Source organism: Convolutriloba macropyga, chromosome 1 (assembly GCF_964194025.1).
Source record: "Convolutriloba macropyga chromosome 1, txConMacr16.3, whole genome shotgun sequence".
Classification (NCBI taxonomy): Eukaryota; Metazoa; Xenacoelomorpha; order Acoela; family Convolutidae; genus Convolutriloba; species Convolutriloba macropyga.
In genome coordinates, this window is record NC_134468.1 from 71997601 (window position 1) to 72011264 (window position 13664).

At 34.8% G+C, this 13664-nt stretch overlaps 1 protein-coding gene across 3 annotated transcripts; it reads right to left on the minus strand.

The window, feature by feature from the left end:
- Positions 1 to 1104: 1104 nt before the first annotated feature.
- Positions 1105 to 13664, minus strand: LOC142342280 (DNA damage-regulated autophagy modulator protein 2-like). 3 transcript variants are annotated; one of them, XM_075393575.1, is made up of 3 exons: positions 13403 to 13664; positions 5780 to 6054; positions 1105 to 2133 (listed from the first exon to the last, which is right to left on the minus strand). In XM_075393575.1, exon 3 carries the CDS (start codon positions 2097 to 2099, stop codon positions 1329 to 1331), a length of 771 nt encoding a protein of 256 aa, XP_075249690.1. In that variant the 5' UTR covers positions 2100 to 2133; positions 5780 to 6054; positions 13403 to 13664; the 3' UTR covers positions 1105 to 1328. The 3 variants fall into 3 exon arrangements, with proteins under 3 accessions (XP_075249690.1, XP_075249683.1, XP_075249698.1); XM_075393568.1 differs by lacking the exon at positions 13403 to 13664 and having other exon boundaries at positions 5780 to 6392; XM_075393583.1 differs by lacking the exons at positions 5780 to 6054; positions 13403 to 13664 and adding an exon at positions 2861 to 3125.

Sequence of the window (13664 nt, forward strand, 5' to 3'; positions counted from 1 at the left end):
AAAATTGGATAAAAACAAAATTACCCAAGAGTTAAGAAATATGATCCAATTGTGCTATGTATCATTCTGTCGCAAAAACTGTTCAAAGTCAAAAAGTCATGCATTCGAAGAGGCGCATGAACAACACTTCTCTTGCTCAGCAAAAAAGGTTCACGACAATTATAATCACTTTCAGATTTAAGATAACACACCGCTTGAACTCAAAGTACTTCATTAAAAAAACATAAACCGACAAATGTGGGAAGAATTGCTCTCGAACGACAGGCGAGGCAATTTAATTCAGGGATTGTAGCCTAGATCAATTTTTCTTTATGGGTGCAAAAAACTTGTCTCCGGCCCGACTTCGAACCACTGACCTCGCGATCCTCAGCCACAACTACTAACCACTGCGCTACAGATCACAGTACTCTCCTATTCTGCAACCGATTTTATAATAGGTTTACTTCAGTGCAATAGAGATCGCTCAAAAATGAAGAGCGAAAGCGTGAAAAAGTCACTTGAGACGTCAAAGAATGTTCTAGAAGAAAAGCGCAAAATTGTCAAGCGAAAAATTTGCATAAAAGACACACACATTTACAATAATTGCTATGAACTTCGTTCAAGAGCAATTAATCAGGAAACCCAATACTCTTCGAGTCGTAAAAACCTTAAAAAACGAACACTACTTTTAGGATTATAAATACCTGTAAAAACTAGTAGTACTAGCCGAGTCGTAAAGAAAACAAGACCAATAAAAGCTCCGCTTAGCTATCGCTATGGCTGCTATCAAAAAAATCACAAATTACAAAAATGAATTTCAAGTTCTCCAATTTCTCCAAATTTATTAAACACAACCAACTAACGTCGGGCGAATTGCTCTCAAACGACCGGCGAGCGGTTGGCTTTGTCAGTAGGGGGCACAGTGGTGTTGGGGGCCATAGTGGGGGGAGCGGGGTTATTCAACCTCTAAGAACCGGCCTTCACACAATAAGTATAAGTCCCCAAAAAAGTTTCTGTTAATCGCATACTTGGAGACTAGTGAGCTGAACGGCTCTAACAGCACTTAGTGCCCGCTATGCGCTACCTGTTTATCCAGTTTTTGAGGACGAAGAGTTAAATGGGTCAGACGAAAAATTGGTCACGTGAAACATCGCATATAAAAAGCAAGACCAACAGGACTAATATATTTGCTACAAACCTCGTTTGAGAGCAATTAACAATGATAGATTTGAATATTAACATTTTTCTTTTAGCTTGATATATCAGAATGGTGTTGTATTGGAATCTTGGACCGTCAATTCCATAGAACAGCGAAGCATTTTCAGAATCACTCCAGAATCATTTTCATTTTATAATGCTGTCTGGTTAGCTTCTTTGGGAGTGAATATTGGATTTCCAGGCACGGTTTTCAATTCAGCCGTTATCTTCACAGTAGAAAATTCGTAAGTCAATGTCAAAATGTATACAAAGAACGAAATAGCCAAAGTCCACTCGGACACTGTTGCAGCATAATACCACCCTTTATGCGTGTACGGTTCCTTTCCATTGACATAGGGGGGCAGTCTGTAGCCGGAGAACCTATTTGAGATAACAACAGACACTAACGTGCACAAACATGTTATTGAAATAAGTACTCTTATGACCAACAGTCCTTTGTGGTTATATGAGGTATTCTCAATCAAAGCATAGGTCAAGTAACAGTGCATAAACCCGTAAACTGTCGCAGAAATAAACGCAGCAAAAGCTCCCACAAGATGCATAGTGAGCACATTTGTCTCTTGAAAACATGCAACCATGCTCATTCCAACACTTCCAACTACTCCTACACCCAAAGAAGTCCAGTTGATCCATTTGAACTCGTTCCTATCCTCTCCCAACTGTTCACGAATTTGCAAGAATCGAACGATAACCACAATTAGGAACGTGTACGCCGTGGCATTGAGGAGCAATCCGAACCAACAACTTGCAGGAGGTAGGGTTCCAGTATCACTGATAAAGGGCAACCGAGTCACCACCAAATCTTTCGCTTGAGAGATGGAGTACGAAGTAATGAAGGTTACCATTGCCAGGCTGAATGCCAAGATGGACAAATAGCCCAGTCCCATTCGATCAAAGATCATTTTAGATAGAAGTTGAAATAAGAATTGTTACAACCTGAAACAATAAAGTCATTCTTTGTTGAAAAATGAAAGAAACAAGAGGCAGGAACTTAATTTTCATTGCCTAGAGACCATGAAGTTCTCTTAGTGGAACCAGGACAAACCCAACTCAATTTTCAACAAATTCAGATTCATTAAAATTTTTTATCACGTCAGAGCTCGTTTTTAAGTGATTTGCCTTAAAAACTGCAACGTCTATTGACAGAAAATATAACTGAAAACATAGCCGAATAGCGACGGAGGAATAATTGCTATCGTACGTGGACCAACGTGGCGTCAATTCTACAGTAGTTTTCTTCAATTCACCGGGGTGGGGAATGGATTAGGTGCTCAAAATGACGTTCTCAGATTAGACCACTATTCAAATTTAAGCGAAAAACTAAACCAGTTGCGTCACCAATTTTGATTTTGTTTTTACTAGTAAATTCCCGTCAATTCAGTTCAGGAGCTATAAATGAAAATTAGAAGGAGCTTCGGATCACGCAAAACGTAAAAGTCAAAGACGTAAAATCCAGTCCCAAAATTGAAAAACTGCCAAGTAAAAATTTAGCATACAAAGGCGCACATAACTACATAATTGCCTCAAACTTCGTTCGAGAACAATTTAAAAAGTTTAATTAATAACTCTTCGTAACAAACAGCATTCAAAAACTCTGGAGCAACCAGAAAACTTTGATTAAAGAAATTTGAAAAATGGGAACTGTTCAAAATCTCTTACTTACCCCAAATGAAACGCTCACCCCTAATTCAGTTTTGTTGTTTCAAATGATAGCATTTAATTGACAATCATATCGAAGTGAAAGATGTATTTGCGAACATCGATCACAATTAGTACCAGACTTTATTCCAGACACATAATAGCCTAGTTTTGCATGAGCCATAGCAATAAATCTCCCAAAATCAGAATTCCCGTAATTAGATACCCAAAATCTTCACTATTCGCTATCAATTGCTCTCACATTATCTCACAATTGTTCTCGATATATCACATTAAACATGTAGACGAAAGAATACATATAAAAGTATAGTAAAATAAGCAAAAATAGTGAATTCGTTTACCTTTAATCAGTTATTATTCCAAATCGCCGACCGAAAAGTAAATATTAGGACAGTTTTGAGACATAAACGATTCAACAAGATGTCCTTCTACGTGTAAACACCGCTGGAGAGAATATACGCTTCCAAGCTTTTCCATATTCACGGATACTTTGCGGAACTATGGAAAAACTCGGAAGTGATCAGTGGAAGCAGTAAATATGGCCATCAGGTTGCCGACAAATAGCAGATGTTTTCATAACTGGTCGAAGCTGAGATTGAGCCTATTGGAGTAACATAGCTGGCAGATTGCCAGAAAAATCCGCAATAGCTTCATAGCTCTGCAGTCTCAAAAAGATAGTAAAAGAAACAGACCAGAAAAAACTTTTTATTATGCTCAGATGTTACATTTTGATTAAGAATCTGTCAAATGTATTGCTGCTTCTAATAGCTGCTCTCGAATAACCTTCAATTAGAGAGAAATACTCACTCGACCTTAAAAAAACTTTAAAAAACTCGCTCCACTAAGGGTTAAAAATGACGTTACGCACTCGTTTCAGTTCAAATTGCATGAACGAAAAAACAAAAAGCAGATTTAAGGTGGTTGTGACGTCATATGGTCCAAAAAAAATTTGACAACGAAATAAAAAACATAGCAGGACAAGACTAACCTACAATTCAAAGAACTTTCACTGACTAAAATTGTAAAAAAAAAAACAAGAGAAGGCCGATAATAGCCCCAGCTATCACTGTTCGGCTATTAATAATAATTTTAAAAATACTGCCTATCAGCATTGACTCTAATAAAATTTCATAACTTAATGCAAGGAGTCATCAAACCCAGGATCAATCGTTTTATCCTGTTTTTTTCATTAAGGCGTCTTTTTTCATTAAGGCGTTTTTGAAGCAAATATTTGTCATTCAAAGAGAGAACCCCTTGAGCGATCGATGTCAAAATTAAGGCCTAGTGATAAATGCAAAAAAAACTCGCAGGTTCAAAAAACCGTCTCTGCAAAAGACCAAACAATCATTATTACTAATTGGATATCAACTAACCCTGATGTTTTGAAAGCAAATGGCACACACAGTATGGAAAACGCATTGTTGAACAACCAAATACTTTATCTAATTAACGCAACAAAGGAAAAGTAGATATTAGGAAAAAAATACGCCAAAAACTATCTCTCTATCTGACAAAAAGTTAGTTATTCAATCGAAACGTGAAATTGAAAAACAAAATGAACATTGTCAACTTAGATCACTAATATATTCCGCAAAGCAGCAGGTAACAGCCGTAGAATAGAACTCCTGCAAACAACCACATGCAGTCAACAAAATATTGCTCTTCGCACAAATATTGGCTGTGTAAAATTGTCTGAATATCAATGACTTACAACGAGGATGAAATTCTGCTGGTTAAAGCTCACACAGAAATGCTAGAGCAGCATTTTCTGGCCGGCAGTTATCAGAGCCACCGTGCTCATAACAAAACAAACTCTTCAACCAGTTCTCGTGCCATGAGACCGACACTAAATGATACTTAGCAAAGAATACAAAAATGCGCTCAAAAACATTCACCGAACCACGGTCCATACTCAGCTGAACAAAGACAGCTTTTCGATTGGCACAACTGAGAACTGGATACTGCCAGAACTGAGAACTGGATTCGTAGTTCAATAGGATTTGTAGCAATGTCAATAATCGCTGTCCCAAATGCGAAGTAGCCCGCACGCATGACGTAAATCACATTTTCAACTGCAAAAGGAACACCACGCTCCTAAAAGTGATTGACTTGTGGTGAAGACCAGTAGAGGTAGCTAGCTCGCAGGACTTAATACCATCAGTCGTCGGGACTGCATGTCACCCACCATGGCGTGGAAGCAAGTTGTGAATAGGCAGTCAAACTACTGATGTACCTTTTTATTATTATACAAATGCAACAAAGGAACCAGTTAAAAACGGCAATAAGCGCCGATATTCCGCGAAAATTACCGCGAAATGCAGTAACAACAACAATAACATGAACCTCTAGTTAAAAGGAAGGGAAAATATTAGACAAAAGTAGGGAGTACATAAATCAAAATGTTCATTTCAAATTCTACTTTATTCAAAAAAGCAACACCGCGGAAAACTTTTGCACAACGAAAAAGCAACCAAAGACGGGCAAAACTCAACAATTCACTAACAACAAAAACAAATAGTATCAAAGTCATAAAACAATTACCTGCTCATTGAGGGATTCGATCAATTTCAACTATGCATCATTAGAATACGCATATCATTTTAATAGCAATCTCAAAAGATTGAGAAAATAGCAAAAACCCAAAGTCAAATTGAAGCACGTGAAAATACTCTCCGAAAAACCGCGAACAACTTCAAACCAATTTCTTATTCAATTTTAAATGTAGCCTAAAAAATTCACGCTTCGAAATAACTCTTTCACTCCCTTTACTTCCCATGTTACTTAAATCTAAGTACTTCTTTGGTCCACAGAGCATACATGCCAGTCTCCCTATATACAGCACAGAAACGTTAAAAATTTCATTTTTAACTGAAAACCTAATTTCATAGCTTAACACCTTTATCTAAGTTTGATCACTACTTACCTGTTTACTTTTCAGCAGCGTAGTTCAGTCCCCATACGAAGCCGCAACAAATACAATATGCCAATAACTTTCTGGTTTCGAAAACAATGACAGTGGTCCAAACAACTGTTGCATCAAATTCTCTAACACGTGGCCAATTTCCATCTGAAGCGTGACACGATTTCCACTGCAGAACAAATCTAGATCATCGCTTCATTTCACTTTGCTAGTTCTCGGACAAAAAGCGATTGCATTGCGCTTTACAACTTTTCCTGCGGCGTTTATGTGGAATCATCCTAAAATAGATTCTGTTTCACATTATCCTAAGTAGAATCATATACAAACCTCTTTATGCGGTTTTGAGTCTCAATTGAAGCCTGAGCATTATGGTCAATATTCTAGTCTGTTTTATCAATAAATGGAAGCCACTTTTATGTTACTTCCATCACTTTGAGACGACCAAGTGGTCACCATTCCAACTTAACACGGCGACGAAGAAGTTTACTTAACGTATGGTCGAGTTCTCAAATTATCAAGCTGGAGCAATCTTACACAACAGCTTCAAGACTAAGTTGAAAATAATTTGAAACAGAACCCAGCAAATATAACTGCCCAACGTTCTGCATATATCTATTGTATTTATTCATTTTTTCAGCAAAAATCGCGATCCATTTAAAAGATCAAAATTTAAAACGCAAATAAATAAACGAGTCAAAAGAACGTTAAATGCAGTTTTTAAAATGTTTTCCGGAGAGTTAAATTTTAAAAATTTTTAGTTTTTTTAAACGCAGTTTCATGGTTTCATAAGCCCTATTATAACCATATCGGATTCAAGTTTTGCACTCTGTTGAAAAGAGATCAAAAGTCTCCTCAGAAATCAGATCAATTTAGCCTGTAAAACACCATGAGCCGTTCAAGCTAAAGTGATACTATTCGTCCAATTAGTTTTGTCACCCAAATTTTAGTGCAGTATTTATAAACATCAATTGCAGTGAATAAACGATTAAACAGGAAAAAATAGGAATGAAGGATTTGTAACGCGAAAACAAATTCTTGGCAACAGATAGTTTGCCGACCGATTTTTTATTACCTTCTTGTATGATTAGATCATTTTGAACCTTTGGGCTGACAGAAAACGTGCGGGTACCAACATCGAATGCGCTTCTAAATAAAATAGTATAGACTAAATCTTCCACCAAATCGAAAAGATGTAAAAACAGCATCTATTTCAACATTTTAAACTAGTGCGTGTCGAAAAAAATGATATTTAAGGATTTAAAACAAAACTTAAGAAAAATCACGAAAGAAAGCTTGTATGTCACAACCAGCTTGTATGTCACCATAATGTGGTCTGAAATCAATTGGTCCGACCAACCTTAGTAGGATTATACATTCTCAACTGGGTTTCTTTTCAGTTAATTTTGGCCGATCGATATATTAATCGTACAGGGTTGTTAGTGGTCTCATTAGAAAGCCAGTACAGCGTAGAATATATAAATAGAAAGATTTTAATTTTTTCCAAACATTGGGGTTTAAAATTTTGTGAGCATTTGAATGATATCCGTTATTTCTTCATTTTTTCACAATTTCTGCTAAATTGTCAGTCAATTTTGCTAAAGTATGTTAAATTTGTTAAACTAAAGTGTTATTGGTTTTAACTATAAACATAGAGGAGTTTTGCAGAACTGTTTGATCGGACATTTTTGGCTCAAAATTCTGCTAAATTCAGTCTTGTTTCATTGAAAAATGGCACCAAATTCGATACTGTAGCCGAATTTGTTTAAATTTGATGGAAGACCTAAAAACTGCTGACACAACTATTAGTGAACTCAAAAGGGGGGTTTAGTTTTAATTCTTCCCATGAGTGTTCTGGAATAGAAATTTTGCAGGAATTTGCTATCTTAAAACGTTCATTAACAGAAAAGCGTTATTTTCTACTTAATACATTTAAATTTTTGTTGCCGAATTATCAATTTCAGTATTAATTGGAACAATTATTTGTTTTTAGTAAATGCACAGCAATTTCAAGACTGTGTTTGGTTTCAACGCTGTCTCTTGCAATAAAAAAATTATTCTGATTATATTGAGGCGATGTCTTTTTTAGAAATTTTAGCCGTTTTTTTTGTGTTTTTTTAATGTTAATTAATATTATTTCCTATCAAAGGTTAATTACTGACAGCTAATATTTACTTGAAAATGAGGACAAGCAAATATGTTTTAGGAAAAGCTCACGAGTTTTGAATGTTATCGTGAACTTAAATTAAATTCTGTTTTGTCCGCATTTGTTTTTCTTCTTGCAATCTCATAACTTAGTCTCCAGTTGGCTTCCTTAAGCAGTAAAAGTGAAGCTATATAAGGCTTTCAGTTAATACTTAATGGCTCCTATGGCATTGGATATGTTTGTCTTAAGAAAATATTGGTAACTCAGGGTATGTTTGTCTTAAGAAAATATTGGTAACTCAGTAATATCTCAGTATCAGCAGACAGATGTCATTCTTCCTTCTAGAGAATTAAAAGTAACTCTTTACAGCTGTCTATGTATTAACTAACATTTTCAGATTGTCAGATGCAAATCAGAAACCATTGGCTTTGAAAGGGTCGCAATTGGACATTTTTAATGTTTGCAGAGCATTTGGGTTTTCACGGCTTCAAAACTGTTTTTTTGACAAACTAATTTTAATTTTTGTTGCTTTTTTAGTTGTATCACATATTCTAATGACTGGGCCCAGAAGCTTCCTCAAAATGTAAAAATCAGCATAATTAATGATTTCAGTTGATAGCTAATGGTTTAAATGACTCGAAAATAATTTCTTAAAGACGTTAAAATTTATGCACTGCCCTTTTTTCTTCTTTCTCACAACTTGTAATTTAGTCCCAATAGTGACAGGTACCATCCACTCATTATTGAAGCCAACCTTAATCTTTATTGTTTTTATCCCATGTACTAAACAAAATTCTATAATTATAAACATAAAAAAGAACATAGAATTTAATAAAATAAAAAACCAAGCTAGAGTTGGATAAAAATATTTCTTGCCTCAGAACAAATCAATCTTTAAATTTCAAGATGTGAACCAAACTTAGGTTTAATCAGTCATAAAACCGAATATCGTCGTGCAAATTGCTCTCAAACGACCGGCGAGCAGTCAGTTTTGGCAGTAACCATCTGCGGTTCAGATATGCTAGCATAAGGCTCTAACGTAATTTAATGCCCTTGGATCGTTACCTGTTAATCCCGCTTCTAAGGACAAAAAGTCAAATGGGTCAGACAAAAAATCGTTAATGCGAAAATCGCATAAAAATGACCACATGACTAAAGTAATTGCTACAAAATTCGTTCGAGAACAATTTAAAAGCAAAACTAAATTTTTAATAAAAAAACAACTTCTTCAACTATCCTCTCGGCAACTCTACAAATCGAACAATTTGATAAACGCCTAGTCTTCTCTGAACGCATGGGTTAATATTGCAATTAAAGTTTCATACAATTTCCTTAGATTTGAAAGGACAATTTCTTTCGTGACCAAAAAATAGGAAAGCACAAATTTTTGAAAATAGTATTGGACGTTTCTTCAATATCTTAAATTGGTAATTTTGAAAACTTCAGTTTTAATCAATTTCAAAAATCTCAGTTTGTGAAAAACAGTTTCAAAATTCTTTCTAGCATATTAAGAATTTAATTTTTATTGAGATATCATGAATGCCATATTAATTCCATTCTTTAAAACTTTTTGACGGAAATACAAATTACAGTTTTTAATCAACTCCTAGTTTTTCTCCGAAAAATTGAAAGTTAAAAAATTACACCAATTCCGGCGCACTTTTCATTTGAATTTTGGCAGTGAACTGTCGCTACTCGATTCCAGCTGTTGTCACTTGTGAATGAGAGAAATTTTGATCATGCTAAATTAAAGAAAGTCAATGGCCCAAAAGTCACACGAAATGTCAAAACAGTCAAGCGAAAATTTTGCATAAAACAAGACCAACAGGTTTACAATAATTGCTTCAAACTTGCTTCGAGAGCAATTAGTCATCAGACAAAAATGAATTGATGGCAAAAAATGACTGATAAAAAATATTGAGCTGTTGAAAAGACATGTGAAAATGTTCTCTGTCGTCACTGATCGCAGTCCTTAAAAGTGATCTTGTTTTTTGTGAAGGATTAGATTAAGATGTTGCTGAAATGCAAACATTGCTAAGTTGGCGTTCTGATGAAAACTGGTTTCATCAATCGGTTTTTCGCTCAAGTCTTGACAAGTTGTGCATTTCGTGGTTCTCGAAACATCACTACAACTTGAGCGTCAGATAAGATTCCCCAATTAATTGTTGGAATTAACAGGCGGATATAATTGAATCTACATGTATAATTCCTTTAAACGTATATTTAATGACATTTCTGTCATGAGTTTGCCGACTGTTTCTCCAACATGTTGGGCTGACGAAACAATGCTGAGATTCACAATCGTTTTCTCAACTTTTACATTTCTCTTTGGAAATAACTGCTCGGTGTGAATTTTTCAAAATATAAATTTTGCCTCTCTCAAGAACACACACGATTCCGACGCACTCTTTTCTTGTATTTTTTTCCGACGCACTTTAGTGGGGGGAGAAACTATATGCTCAACTGGTTTTTTTTTTGTTCAGTCAATTTTCGCCGATCGATATATTCATCGTCCAGAATTGAGTGACGTCCAGAGTTGAGGAAAGCTTTTCAAGTGTAGCATATCAAATTAGATTTTTCCGCTTAATTACGTTTAATGTTTTGTGAACGTTAGTCTCACTTCTGTTCTTTTGTTGACATTCTTCGTAATTTTTGCCGATAAATTTTGCTACAAATATGAAAAATTGTCAACAATAGTCTTATTATTTTCACGTTAAAATATATAAGAGTGTTGCGAATTGTTTGAACTAAACCTTTTGGCCAACAATTTTGGCTAAACTATTGAAAATTCTGAATTTTAAAGTATGGTTCTTTAGACCACTTTATCCAAGCTGACCGATAGTGCAGACATAAGAAATTCCGACATAACCTTCATTTACTCAGATGGGAACCATTTTCAGCTCCAGTTTCCTAGAAAATATTCTGGAACTTATAATTTGGCGGCCTTAAGCTAACTTAAACCGATATTTATCAAAAATGCATATTTTTTGATAAATTAAGATTTTCCATCGCCAAAAAAATCTATTACACAGTTATTGAAACCATGACCTTTAACATCCGCGCAGCGACAGCAAGGCCAGTTTCGTTCTCATAGTTGAATTTCGCCAAGAAAAGGGATTCGGATTGTATCTGGGCTGTCCTTTTAAAATAATTTGTATTTTTTTCATCCCAATAGCAGACAACTGTTTTCATTCGGAAGCTCAATTAAAGAGAAACCCTATTTATTTTCAAATGAGGCTCAATGAAAAAAAATACTGAAATCTGAGTAAATCCCATGGTTCTATGACTCCGACAAAGTGTTTTCGTAAACTTTCAATGAATTCCTGAGTTTTGCAAGCATTTGCTGTTCTTCTAGTCTTATAACGGAGTTCAATTAATCAAAGATCTCATTTGCTATCTAAAGAGCTATTATAGAAACAATTTCATAATTTCAGATGATAACTAATAGTTGTTTGCCAACTTATCTTGATAAGAATCCAAAACTAATAACTTATATTTAATATATTGTCATTAGTTTGACGAATTAGTTATCTCGGCAACAATTGGAAAAATTAGTTGTTTTGATGGACGAGCAGCAATAGCAAGATTATCTGCGTTATAATTATGGAGTTTTACAATTGAGAAGTTAATCGGATTCTAAAGAGGTGGTGTTCTTCTTTAATAATTGTTTGGCCTTTTTCAATGTTAATTACATTTTAGATTGATTTGAAATCAGCTCTCAATTAATTAAAAGCCAAAATTACGGAAAAAATATGACAAAAAGAACATACATAACTATTTAGTCTTCATTGCTGTATTATCATCTATATAATGGTTCTTCGGCTTTGATACTATGAGTTTTCATAACTTTTTTATTTTGCACCTTTTCCAATCTTTGGGTCTCTTTACTGCTATCTAGTCTAATTACCACATTGATGGCGTTGAAACAAAGCGCAATTGATTATAATTAATACTTTTTAGAGCATATGTGATTTTAAAAGCTGTCAGACCGCTCTCTCGTAAAATTTATTCAACTTTTTTATTTGCGCTTGTATTTCCTCTTTATGAAGTACTATGACATGATGGATAAAGACAGGTCACCATGGCTTCCTATGAGGTATAAATGTGTTGATCGGTGTCGGAACATTTTGCTCGAACTATGACCGGAATTTGTCTGCTAGTGACCTAATCTGTTCAATAATACAGAATGTTACTGTTGTCAAAGTTGTTATTGTGGTCAAAATTGTTTGGCGATTTTTTGTGGACCCAGGGATCAACTTAATTGCTCATTTTTCTGCTATTCATAAATAGTTACCCAAAAAAGATGACTAAACAAAATCTTCATTAAAGATAGCACAGATTTTTTTCATAAAAAAACCAAATTTTATGAAATATTCCTGAATTCTGTTCCATTATTTCCTTTTTCTCCTCCAGATAAATTGTATATTTGATTCCAATTGATTTCACTTCCAAGATGCAGTGATGTGTTCCTGACTGGAGTCAATTAATTGTTTAATGATGAAGTTTTAAAGTAGCTGTTATTGATTTTGCAAACCATTTGACAGAAATCATCTGGTTTTAGAGCGCAAGGAACGGTTGCTAATATTTTTCTAACTGAAAGATTTGCCGAGGAAGCAATATCTACTGTTCGCATAAGTAGAACACAAAAAATGGTTAAGTATTAATTTTTTGCATTTATTTTACCAAGGTGATATGTAATGATTTATTTATTTTATATAAAAAAGCAGAGCATCCAATAACTTACGAAAAACAAACTGCCCATAGTTGTTTTTAGAAAAATCCGAAAAACAATTTTCTGCTAGCAAATTAAACTTTTTTGGCAATCGTGAGAGGTATGCTGGAACATTGTTTGCCATGCACAGACTCGTACGAGCTATCTTGTTTTTGAAAATTGGACCAAACTGATGCTTTTTAAGTTTTGCATCCCACTCCTTAAAAATTCAACATAGGACAGTACTCGCATATCACAAGATTAGCTGCCTTGGGATCAATAAAACTTACAGAACAAAACAAGATTCAAGTTTATCTGAAATTCACGAGTAAAATGGGTTCAAATTAATCACTTCTTAAACAAAATAAGCCACAAATTCCACTTCCCGTGATCAAGCTGAACGATTTTTGCGTACTATGGGCAACTTTTTGCTACTGCTGGATAAACCGGACATTTTCCTGGAGTCTTATAGCAAGGAATTTAATTAGTTTTTAGAAATAAATTTTTCAATATTTTCTTGCAGCCTTATTCTTTCCACTTATTTCCTTCGACCATATTCACAAAACTTTTGAACAGACGACCCAGACTTCCAGACCCGATGCCATCACAGCAGTTAAGATTACGGATTGTATTAAACAAAAGATTGGGTGGATATCACTTTCTTAGGTTACTTCACATCTATTGTTTCCTGTATTTAGCAGGGCAGATCATAATGCATTATCCTATAACACATGATTAAGAATTTAATCTTGGAATAAATTGTTTGACTTACCGGTGAAAGTAAATTTCCATCTGATGATTGATCTCGACCTTTATTCATTTTGTCAGCATTTTGATTGCTTGCTTGATGGGTGTCTCTGTTATAAGCGCTCATTTTCTCACTGAGAGAACTTGATCTCATTTTATGGCTTCCATACGCATACAGAGCTAACTATGAAACAAATAGCCATACAACCACTCTTTGATACAATAGCCATTCAATCCACATTTGTCACTGCCAAATTAGCATTTTTGTTTGCAATACACTATGAGAC